The sequence below is a fragment of the Nestor notabilis genome, unplaced genomic scaffold (genome assembly GCF_000696875.1).
Source record: "Nestor notabilis isolate BGI_N333 unplaced genomic scaffold, ASM69687v1 scaffold3071, whole genome shotgun sequence".
Taxonomy (NCBI): Eukaryota; Metazoa; Chordata; class Aves; order Psittaciformes; family Psittacidae; genus Nestor; species Nestor notabilis.
Genome location: NW_009915972.1, coordinates 124,322 through 137,361, shown reverse-complemented (window position 1 = coordinate 137,361; position 13,040 = coordinate 124,322). Strand labels below are relative to the sequence as shown.

The 13,040-nt window shown below is 35.8% G+C and overlaps 1 protein-coding gene across 1 annotated transcript in view; it reads right to left on the bottom strand.

Moving 5' to 3' along the window:
- Positions 1-13,040, bottom strand: part of TMPRSS15 (transmembrane protease, serine 15) — a gene marked incomplete at its 3' end in the record, with an annotated part of 104,272 nt that overhangs the window by 33,779 nt on the left and 57,453 nt on the right. The window contains exons 3-5 of the mRNA XM_010024376.1: positions 3,582-3,773; positions 1,157-1,287; positions 791-858 (exon numbers count right to left, since the gene is read on the bottom strand). Of these exons, the coding sequence (XP_010022678.1) occupies positions 791-858; positions 1,157-1,287; positions 3,582-3,773 (391 nt within the window). The remainder of the gene's footprint in view (positions 1-790; positions 859-1,156; positions 1,288-3,581; positions 3,774-13,040) is intronic.

Sequence of the window (13,040 nt, the reverse complement as noted above, 5' to 3'; positions counted from 1 at the left end):
GGTAGGTAAAAAATAAAAAAAACAAACCAAAACACAGCACAGTACCACATGATTCCCCTTGAGTTTATAATGTTCTAGACAGTATGGAAGTATGTTCTGAAACTGTTTGATAATGGAAGACAGTATTACGAGTGTTCTTAATAAGGACTTTGTAAAGAACAAACGTCACTGCATATACTGGTCTTTTTTATCAGCTGACCTTCAGTACGGCAACCAATGTAATAGGGTGATGAAAAACAAGGTCAAACAAGATTTATTAAATGAAGCAGATCTTACCGTACCTATTTTATGGACTCTGTAGGACATACAGGGTATAGCTTTACCTGTGTCAGATGCCAGCCTCACTTGCTAACACCCTAAGGAAATAAGTGAACATATGTCCGTAAGGACATATGAGTGTATTTCCATTCATCTCAGCTTATGTCAGCAGATCTCTAACTGAACTAGATGGCAAGGGCCAGCAATCCTGCAAACATAGCACAACTAATAGGTCTTGGGAAGAGGGAGGGAAATTTGCCAGCTCTAAAATATAGAAATTTTGTGAGTTGGTCTTAGGGCACAGCCTGACTGGTTTGGTCAAGACACAGCCATACAGGAGTCTGTGAAGGAAGTTTGCTCAAGGAAACACAACGGTGTTAAACTTCCCACAGCAGCACTTGGAAGACATAGGACATGAAAGAAATAGTACAGGGTGCTCCCAAAGATCTCATGAAAAACAAGGTATTGGTAAGCACTCCTGAGACAAATAGCTAAGTGAGGACTTTGACGTTTATTTGCAAACTATACCTACTTGAACTGGGAAATTTCACATCTCTCAAATTCATTTTTCAGATCACTTGCTTGAAAAACTTCTTGTATCTATATGGAAAAGAGAAATCTTGAGCCAATACAGGAAATAAAAATACACCCAATTGCACACTGCATTCGTGGGTTTAATACTAAATATTTTTCCCTTCCCAAATATAGACTACAGAAGCAAACTTCCTCTTTGATGCTTCACTAATTTTCACAAATAAGGAATATATTGAAGTCTGAAGGTTTAGGACCTGAAACATCTCATTTTAGTGAGGGAAAAAAGCCATCAACAGCAGGTCATGTTAGGAAATTAATGTACTACAAATGCTTTCAAATTAACCAAAGACCAATAGGTTCTTACCAGTTGTTCAACATCAAAGGCAAGGACTTTGAAATCAGCTGATGATCTGTTTTGCAAAGCAGGAGTGAATGATGCCCCAGAGAGTATTTTAAATGTTCCCATGTAGCCATGAGTATTCCCATCTGCTTTAGCTAGATAATTAAAATAAAATTCAATGTTTCGAACTACACGGAAATTAATTAAATACATTACATTAGATTTTATTCTACAAAGATCACCAGGACAACAAGTTTTAGCTTTCTGTTTTCTTTGTAGCCAGAGATGTTTTGCCTAGAGCTGATTTTTAAAAAGTGATAGTTTTTCAATGTTTACAATAGTTACAACTGTAAACATATTTTTATGAATACTATTTGTCCTTGGTTCTCATTACTTTCAATTCTGTTTTAAATGCTATTTTCCAGAAGAACTGTGAATGGCTAAAGGGGACAGTATTATGTCCAGTTATGTTTAACACAAGGAACAAAAATACATGGAAAGAATAATATTTAATTAATTATGAATATTTTGTGTGTTTTGGATTAAAAATACTAAGAACAACTACTCCACACTTTCTGTATTAAATGCTGTGCCCTTTTTATATAAATGTATGCTGATTTTAATGATAGCACTGGAAACACTAGTGTCAGAATAGTTAAACAATTTTTGACATGGTATTTCTTACCAATACCTGCATGAAGTGCTAGGAGGATTTATGAGGAAACTAGATAACTGATCCTTACAGCAAATTTAATCTTGATTTTTACTATGTTGCAGCATATGAGGTGTACATAAAGTGATTCATTATACATTAAAAATATTTCCTCACTGTGTAACACACTGGGAATTTTCAGATAAGACCTGAATTAATGCGGTTGGTTGATTGACAGAAAAAAGCCTTTTGGTTACCAGTTACAGTACCATTGGTATTTTTAGGTTGTGTTAGAAGGCATTAACATCAAGTGGTTCTCACAATTTTTAAGACAAAGGCAGGTAACTAATAAATACTGTAATAAACAGCTTGTGATGGAAGGCACAGCCTAGTGACACCAATTTGCTGCTATCAACTAGTAACAGCAGACTACTTTTTGAACTTCTTTGAAGGCCTTTATCCTTACAACAATTGCAAATCTGTTTAAACAGATGTTTCTAAATAGCAAAGACCTTTTTTTCTATATGTCAAAAATATTTTTTAAACATTTTATAATTATTATTTGTACATCATTAAATTATTGCATATTCATGTTCTAAGTAGGCAATATATCATCACTACCTTTAAGCTCATTGTATTTTACTGGAATGTGGTAGTATTCTGGTAAGAGGGGAAGAAAGTCAGCAGGGAGAACAAATTTTAAAATCTGGAATGAAAACCAATAGCAACTGAAAGAATGAACATGAATATTCTGACAAAAGTTGGGGTTTTTTAATATTGTTTACAGTAGTTTAGTCTTCATGTTCTTCAGTATGAAATAGTATGGACTTTTGGTTAAGACTGCACAAAAAAATTTCCTTCACATTGTTTCAAAATATCACTTTGCTATTAGCTGTGACAGTTTCATAGACTTAAATACATTTCCTTCCAATTAAAAATCTAGATTACAGAAGGGTTGAGGTTGGAAGAAAGCTTTGTAGGTCATTTGATCCAACCCCGCTGCTCAAGCAAGGCCACCCGCAGCCAGTTGGCCAGGACCATGCCCAGACTGCTTTTGTATATCTCCAAGGATGGAGAACTCCACGATTTGATCAGTCCTTCACTGGACTCTCTCCAGTAATTCCATATCTCTCATATGCTGAGGAGCCCAGAATTGGACACAGTACTCCAGATGTGGCCTTACCAGGATACAGTTAATATATATCCACAAGATCTTAAAATCAAAACTTCAATTCCATTTGAAAATCACGACAATTTTTAAAGATAGTTTACTTGGAGTATTAGTAGCTTGATTCTATCACATTCTGAGCACTGGATAAAGAGTAACTATCTTTACTGTCTAATGCAAGATCTCACTCACATCAATAGATGACTTTAAAATATTGGGGTTTTTTATATAAAAATAAAAGATTCCAAGAGATGTAGAACACAGAGGATTATCACTGTCTTTCTGAGTCAAACGTCATAAATGGTTGTCATATTACCTTCTGTAGTTGATGAATACAACTGAATAACCAAACCTTTGTAGCTTGGATTGCATTCCAGGGGTCTCACCCAAATCCTAAACCATGAAAATTCTTTTCTACGGTTTCGAGACATGATTCAGATGCTTATATTTTTGCCTATTTTGTTCACATCAATTTCCAGGGGACAAGAGGAGAAAAACAAATATCCCCAACCTCTTCTCCACCCGCATGGCATGAAATGTGAAAAATAATCACAATGACACCACCACTGACTTCAAAGTCTGAATGTCTACTGAAGAACTCCTGGAAAGGTTAAAGTTTGGCTACTTACCTCGTTCTAACTCCTGGATTGATAACCAGGAAAGTACAATCAATCCAACACAAATACACACAAAACCTGCAATGAGAGAAGCAAACAAAATTTCATAGTAACTGAGAGAAACATATTTCTTATCAGATGCTTTTTTCTGCTTCATTTCTAACTTGAAAGCCCTATGAATTAAGGACTGACATAAGACACAACCTTAAATGGAGAGTAATAATCCGCATGAACAGATATTTATAGGAGATGGTTGTAAATTAATTACACCATAAAACGTCACTGACACAGGTTTTTACAACATTCCTGAAGTCATATTCATGCACAAGATATGCAAATATGAAGAAATCACTTAAGAACAGAATAAAGAATAAGCAAAATCACGGAAATGTAAGATTGGTCACTGGATTTGCACTATTTCTTGTAATTTGATATTTTTAACTGAAAATTCATATAAAATACCAGTGTCAGATTTTCTTTTTGTACAGGTTTTTGCTAATTCTTCACAAGTGCAGTTATGAGGACAACAGGGAAAGTCGTATATTTCATCATTCTGCTTGAAAAAATTCTTTAAAAGTAATTGGTTTTATATAGGAAAGGCTGGCAAATAAGTTGTTTAGTACTGTGCTGAGCACTGAACAGTAATTCAGCAGTAAAAATCTGATCTGCATAAGGCATGGTTCTTTGACCACATATCTGGAGAACTAACCGAAGAAGACATTATGAAATATATGCTTCTTTTACATTTTCTTGCCAGGCATAAATGTACCATGAGATGCAAGCCTTTGATAAAGTTAAAGCATTGTGGATGGCCAGTGCTGCATCCTTAATAAAGGAAGAGTAAATTAAACAAACAATGTACTATCCAGTCTAAAACTTTCAGTTACAAATTTAATCTGTCAAAATTTTTGAGTATATCAGCTCCAGAAGAGTAAAATCATACTGATTTTATGTTTCATATCCCGTGAGCTACTGTTCATGACTTAGGTTTAGGGATCCTAAATCCAGATTTTTGGTATGGCATTCCTCAGTTCTCCTTTCAGAGCTGGAGTTTCTAAGCAAACCAGCCACATTCACAATCTTTGGACAAGAGAGGTTCTAGCTACCTGTAAATTGACAGAAATTGAGATAGTAAAAATTGTGAAGAAATTAAAAAAGATCAAAAGAAGATTCTAGGATGACATACACGTTCTTTGGCCGGTCTTTGAGAGCTGGGATGTTTGAAAGCATCTTCTACACAACTGATCAGATTTAAAGCACTCTAAAACACAATCAAAATTTTGGCCTGAGAGTAGACTATTCAAATTAGTGTGTTATCATAACACAATGAAAGAAATTCAGTAATATTTCCCATTATGATCAATAAAAAGCTATTTACTTAAACCCAAAGTTTTTAAAATAAAATTTTTAAAGCAAAATTCAGGGCAGCTTAATCATACTGCCCTTGCAGAGAAAGAGTAAACTCAGTCTATATCTTGCAAATGGATGCAATCTTTGAGTCATGATGTTAGATGAATTAGAGTAAGAATTGCTTTTCTATTCATTGTGTATGACACATATATATGAATATAAATCTGTATTTCCATATATATACACGCTGATGAGCATATAAGAGCAGATTAATTTCAAACTCCTCTGTGAGGAGTGGCCAGGTTTGCCCCATGTCAGACACAGCTGGTTCCAGACAGATCCAATGGACCCACCACAGGCACCCTGCCAGGATGTGAGGGGTAAAGTGTGAGAAACACACTGTGAGCACTGAGGGGAGAGGGGCAGGAGGGGGGAGGGGATACATGCACCCCAGCAAGGATCCCTGGCAGCCCCTGGAGTTACCACTGGAGCAGATGTTTCCCTGCAGCCCATAGAAAGACCATGATGGTGCAGTTATCCACACTGCAGTCATGGAGGACCTCACCTTGGAGCAGGTGGATATTTGTGAAGGAAATGCAGCCTGTGGAGAGCCCTGGCTGAAGCAGGCTTATCCTGAAGGACTGCAACCCGTGGGAAAGATCCACAGTGGATCAGGGGCAGAATGTGAGGTGGAAAGCGTGGCAGAGTGGACCTGTTATGGACTGACCACAATCCTCCCAGCTGCCATTCCTTTGCACCTCTTGGGGATGGCAATAAATTAGATTATTTTTCCCCAAGCAGTCTGTTTTGCCTTTGGTGATAACTGCTAAGTGACATCCCTGTCTTTATCTTGACCCATGAGCTTTCCTTTGCTGTTTTCTCTCCTATCCTGTTGAGTAGGGGAAAGTGAGGAAGGGGTGGGGCGGAAATCTGGAAGCCAGCCAAGGCTATATCACTGCAATCATCCATGCTGAATGAAACAATACTAGTTTATGCCTGTCTTATCCCTAATAGGACATTTTCTATTACAAATCTGAGGAGTTTTGCACAGATGTATTTTGGATTCTTCTGTCATATTTTGCATAATTTAACTATTTGTACCATTGACATCATATATCTCTAGTAAAAGATACAACGGTATTACCCAAAGATGTTCCTGCAGTTTGAATTCTGAATTTACGCCCTAATGGTGAAGTAATTATCCAGAGAAGTGTAAGTTGTGGACATTTACAAGTTTTTTTTAGTTTAGTTCTTTCTCTAGCACTTGCATGTGATAGTGGAGTCGTACACACACTCATACACATTGATTACAGTTTGGCCAAGGACATAACTTAGCATGGGTAGCCTCCAGTTGAAGTTGCGACTCCAAAAATGAACACATTTGCTGAACAATTCTAGCTGGCAACAAGGTCATGGTACTGCTCAAGCCAGGGCTAACTGAAATTAGGTCAGGCTGTCTGGGGCCATGTCCAGGCAAGGTCTCAATACCTCAAAGTGGAAAAAAAACCCGTTTCAGAATTGACTACCTGCATAGTGATTTTTTTCCTTATATTTTATTGGAATTTCAGTTGCTGCAATTTGTGTTTATTGCTTCTTGGGCTTTCACTATGCAATTCTGAGAAGAGTCTGGCTTCATCTCTTCTGCAGTCATCCCTTAGGTAGCTGAAGGCAGCAATTAGACACCTCTACTAGCTTGTCAGCCCCCAGCCAGTGCTGGTACATAGGGTCGTTCCATCCCAGAATCAGGACTTTGTACTTGTTGAACTTAGTTGAAGTTTATGGGGTTTGTGTCAGGCCATTTCTACATCTCAATGACAAGTACATCCTATAACAGCAAACTTGCCTCTAGCCATTGACTTCACTTACTTCTACTCTTTTATTACTAATTCAGTTACTTGTCTTCTGGTTCATTCTCCTTCTGCAGTCTTAACTGTATATTTTTGACTTTGTTTATAATTCTAAGATTTATTTTTCACTTTCATTCCGTCTATATACTGGTAAGACTCTTGAAAGTTGGATTTGTTTGGTTTGCTATATGACTAAACTGATGAAATGGTATGATCCATTCAGAAAAAGATATTAACTGATATTACTACCAGATTAGAGAGAATTTCCACCTACTGCAAGTTGTGAGTATTCACAGGTCATGAACAGCCTGCAGTACAGAAATTATTCACTTTAGAAAATAACATAAAATTAAAAATAATAAACTATTTGTTCTATTGGCAAAAAATTGCAAATAGAAAACTAATGAAATACACTGCATGTTATTTTCTTAGTTCTAGTGTTATGATACTGCTTGTGAACTGCATGATAAAACAATTAAACTGTGATTTAAAAACAGTTTAAATGTTACAAAGGCAAATACTCTATTAATGTGTTCAAAAGCAGAGAAATATGGCAATTTATTTAAGTATTGATAATTGATTTTTTTTTTAATTATTACTATAGTCATACTAGTGAAATATGAGGTTAGATAATTTTTAAAGAAATAGATCACTGCAATGGTAGAAGTTTAACAGACTCACAATTTAGTTTATTATTGCATCCACACCTGTGGCTCCACAGGTTTTATAACCTTATTGGGCTGCTTTTATGTTCTTCTTCAATAAATCTCCAGCACAGGGTGAAAAGACTGCTGACATAGAAAGGAGGGGATGTTGTGTTCATATAATTCCTCTAACACCCAGTCTATCACAAACATACTTAAGGCCTGACATTCCATTAATAGCTAGCTGTGTGAAAATATTTTGGTTACCCACACAGACTTGCCTATCAAAATTAAATGAAAATCAGCTTTCTTGTGGCAGCTGTTTTCCAATGTCTAAGTGATTTTTCCCTTTTGCTATGCAGACTTCTGTAGAGGGAGGGAGAAAAGCAAGTCAATGGATCAGTAGTGAAAGTGCAGAAAAAGACTGTGAGCTTATTTTATTACATCATAAAGAGAAGTTAAAAAGGAAATTCATATGGAAGCACGACTTCTCAGTAATGCTATTTAAAAAATCCAAACCCTGCATATTGATTACCTTTAACTCTTCCAACTGCATGTATTGATGATGAAGAAGATATCTGATAGTGGTTAGTCAGCTGTCAAACTAAATGAAATGAAAAACATGGACTTAATGTGCTAAATTAGTTATCAGAGGTTTTAGTAGTTAAAAATATATGATTCTTTGTATAATCCTTTATTTAATATTTCTTGACTGAAAGAGGCATAATATACATTACTAATGTGCTATTCTCTCTTCAAATATCTCCTCATGCATATTTGAGCCAGAAGACATAGGTTGTCAGAGGAGTCATGACTTAGTAGGGGACCATATAGTCTTTCTATACACTCTATTTTCACCTGTTTCCAGGATGTTCCATCTTGCAGGAGTTGCTGAATATTTAGTTTTCCAGGATGGTATTTCTTATCCTGAGGTTCTTAGACAAGATCACAAAATTTTAGAAGTGTATACAGTATTAAAGATGTAAGTAATGAGCAATTTTCTTTTCTTTAAATTGGACTAGAGCTGATGAAAGAATAACACTGTAGAACACAAAAATGTATTACAGTTAACTAAAAGTTATGAAGGAATTATGGCTTCACTGACTCCCCTGAAGTCATATAGTTTGAGCTAATTAAAAAAACAACAAACCAAACCCCTCCAAAACCAAACCTCAAACCCAACGTCTTTTCAGGGTAATGTAACAAGTATATCTGCTCAGAAGCTTGGGTAATGTAGGTCTCTATTTGGCTAAGGTATGTCAAAGGTGGGAAGATAGAAAATAGAGCAGGACATTGATAGGGTCCTTCAGTCCTTAAGCATTTCCCAGATGGGGGCTCTAAGTATATATTGAAATAACAGTTATTGAAAGCTCTGAGTTGATGTCTGGTAGGGCTCATCACATTGGAAGACTTAGTGGTAGTGGGAAGATCTGCTCATAGAGTCATCTGGGAAGGGTCTTTGCTCTAAGACACTACCTAAGAACTTTCACATGCACACCTGACAAGAAATGTTTCCTAGGGATGATCACTAAGTAGACAGGATGCATAATGTGCAAAATAATACAAGTAATGGTTAACTGAATGCAATCAAGCAACTGATACATTTACTTTATATGGAAAACCACACTGAAACTCTGACAAAGGGTTCTGAGGAATTTAGATTCCTATCACATGAGCTAATATCTATGCTGGTATGTGCATTCACAATTTAATTAAATTCTGACTTCCAATAAGCCTATAACAAAAAGAAAAACAACAAGCATAAGCCTCTCATGGATTTTACACAACCCTTGAGGAAGTTTCAGAAAGATGGATTAAAATTAACTATTCAATGAAATGATCCAAATGGATTGCTGGGAACTAATCAGTCTCCACATTAATTGATCCATATCAGGAAAATAATTATAAATGCACTTCTGTCATTAGGAGTTCCAATTCTTCACATTGGCTTGGTGAAAAAAAAAAATGCACAGAAAGCAAAAGTTTTTATCTTTCTCACAATCTTGAGGAAGACCTTCACTTTTAAAAAGCAACAACACCAAAACCCCACAAAAAAACACCAGCACCAACAAAATTGTAACTTTCCTTGTTTAAACACATCCAAAAGGACTCCACAGGACAGCACTGATGTTCTTTTCCACATCAATCGGTACCTTGTCTGACTCTGGGTAGCTGCAGCTCAACAGTCACTTATTTGTCCAGCAGTTCCCAGCACAGAATAAGAGAATGCTTTTTTAAGTCAGAATAAGAAAGATGTGTTTATTAAGAGATTATAATAATAAGTGGGGTAAATTAAGAGTATCCAGAAAGGAAATCTGTGATGAATCCAGTTTACTTTAGCAGAAATGATCACAGAGTTAGTAGCTAGCACTTAGAGTAAAGGAAGACTTCCGTACAACTTTAAAGATCTAATGTTAAGGGGAAGAATTTCCTTCTGGAGGCAGTTAATCCTTCTTCATTAACTAAAGAAACATTATAAATAAATATTTTAACATAAATGTCTAGTTTTTAAGTAGTTAAAATTAGGTGAGCTGAGTATAACATGATGCCTTACATGCAGAAAAGTTACTTAGTCATGTTGAATTAGTTAGCTGGTTTCGCACTCCTAGATGTACGTGCTTCCTTATATTCCCTCTTATTACTGGGAGAAAAAAGGTATAGATCATGGGAACAAACTGAAGATAATAGTAATCAACAAATAAAACACTAGTCAGTGAAGGCTTACAACAGAAAACAAAATAGCATGGATTATCTGAGTAACGAAAAAAGCATGTCAATGCAAAGTTCTCTGTGACAAATAAATAGGATGAGGTAGAAACCGATACAGCATGCATGGGAAAGAATATCTTAACTCAGCTGATAACACTGCATGGTGAAGTAAGCAGGTAAAAGACAAAGGTCAAGAGGAAGTAGCAACATTATTGCTGCTGCGGTTGATTTAATGTAAAAGCCACTGTGGAGCAGTAGCTGAAAACAGCAGTAAATTTACCACAATGTAATAGTTTCTATGAACAAAAGCAATTACAGCAACGCTATTCTGCATATAGATTTGTGCCTTATAGGCCAATATGGAAGCACTGGAAAGAAAAATAAAATGGCAGTGGAATGGTTCTCCTCTGTCTTTCTCAGCTTTTATTATAAATGATAGAATAAATGTAAACTATTTTTGCTATACTAAACACACAGGTTTTTGTTAGTATATATTTGTTTCTAAAGAAGCTTTGTAATAAAAACTTCACATCTGCATGTTAAAGAGCCACAAAACACATAAAAGGAAAAGGTCTGAAACAAAGACTTAGATACAGTTTAGTCTAACCTCTTTCTATCCTATATAAACCATTTAATGATATTGATAACCTCTGCAAAGTATGGGGAAAAATATTGGTTTTAAATATTCAGCAACTGTCAGTAAAATGTATCTTGATCTTGTTGTGTAGTCTTCAACAATCTTTCCCAAGGTTGTCCATGATAATTAGCAAACTGCTACTCTTGATATATATTTGAACGTGTTTCTAACCTGTATAATCGATACTACAACAACTAAAATAGTTTGTCCATAAGTTTTCAGAATGATTTGGGAAATCTATATGTGAAATACAATTTGGTTTTACGAAACGTTTCTACTTCTGTGTACCTGTGTTATGGATGTGACAGCACTCTTAACTGACTGAGATTCTGAAAGGCAGACCATAAGAAACAGACCGTCAAATATCTCCATTATTATGCCATTTGTTACCACCTCATGGGGTTAATTATGATTTACAATATCAGCTAGAGCAAAGAAAAATCAGATACACAGAAAATACTTACATATTTAAAGGAGAAGTAGCTGAATATCAGAAATCCTTTGAGTTCATAGTACAGAAAATGAGGAGAAAGCTGAGGCCAAAGAATCATAGAATCATAGAATAGTTAGGGTTGGAAAGGACCTTAAAATCCTCTAGTTCCAACTCCCCTGCCATGAGCAGGGACACCACATACTAAACCATGTCACCCAAGGCTCTGTTCAACCTGGCCTTGAACACTGCCAGGGATGGAGCATTCACAACTTCCTTGGGCAATCTGTTCCACTGCTTCACCACCCTCACTGTAAAGAACTTCTTCCTTATATCTAATCTAAACTTCCCCTGTTTAAGTTTGAAGCCATTATCCCTTGTCCTGTCGCTACAGTCCCTGATGAAGAGTCCCTCTCCAGCATCCTTGTAGGCCCCCTTCAGATACTGGAAGGCTGCTGTGAGGTCTCCACACAGCCTCTCTTCTCCAGGCTGAGAAGAGAAGCCTGTCTTCATACAGGAGGTAAAAGAGCACTGCTAAGCATTTACCTAGTGCTCAATGTGTCAAATGTAAGCATAAGCTTGCTCTAAATACAAATATTACAAAGCATTTTGACAGCATGACATTTTTTGATATTGAAATTACTCTGCACATCCTTCCAAAGATACTCAGCATCAGTCTTGCTCCTTTCCTTTTGAAATTTGTGGTAAAGCCTTCAACAGAAGCTCAGCCTGACTTGTAGAAGAAATACATCGGTGCAGAATCCTTTGAAAAATCCCCCTTTACACTTAACATAGCAGTAGGACAACAATTATATTTGTTTTGGAGGAAAGGGACGACTGTATTCCATCTTTCAAGATCCCACAAACAAGATAACACATATAGAAAGTTATATCATTAAATTATTTATCACTCTTATTTTCTTGTCCTCTGTACTTGAGCCATGAAATAACTACTGAGCAAAAGATAATTTATATTCTTTTAAATACATGTGGAAAGGCATCCAGGCTAGACCTCTGTGACATTCCATTTAGCTTCCTGCACCAAATTAACTTTTCACATTGGACATTTGACAAGATGATTGAGAAATAAAATAATGTACAATGGGTTTCTTATTTTTTCATGATAATGATTTTAACAGTAACTGACAGATAACACAGAAGGATACGGAAAATGCTCTTGGATATTGAAATAAGGTCAACTAAGCATGTAATTTCTTTCTCAAAGGTTCATATAATTGGACTTGTCTATTTGAACAGAAGTTCAAATTTTGGTCGTTGTGTTCATATTGTTCTTCCTTACCCATTTTAAGTGCTACAAAAATAAGACTATCTCTTTCGAACCGATTTAAATACTCCCAAGATGCTGAATTGTAAAAAGTTTTATAACTTTCTACTGTTAAAACTATTGATGACTTCTTTATTTTAATGTCTATCCAAAATGGGAAGAAAATACCTGATCTCAAATATAACAGAACACATGAAATATTAACAATGATATTTGGAATTGTATAGCTTTTTTGTATAACAAGCTTTCACCCTGAGTTTGTCTCTAAAAATCAGAATTGCCACTAAAAACACAATAAAATCCGGAAAACTGAGACATGGGACTACTCTGCATGCAAGGATTTACATACAGATGCAAATCAACTGACAGATTTGCTATGATTTGGAGTTAAAAAAACCAAACCAAACAGTCAAAACCCCACCAAAACAAAACATAAAATCAGTCTAAAATGTGGCAGAATAAAAAAAAAATTACTAGAAACTGGCCAAAGGACAATGCTGTCAAAAAACAGGCCTTTAAAAATTCCCTATATATGAGATGAATATTTCTGATTTCATAAAATACTCTTT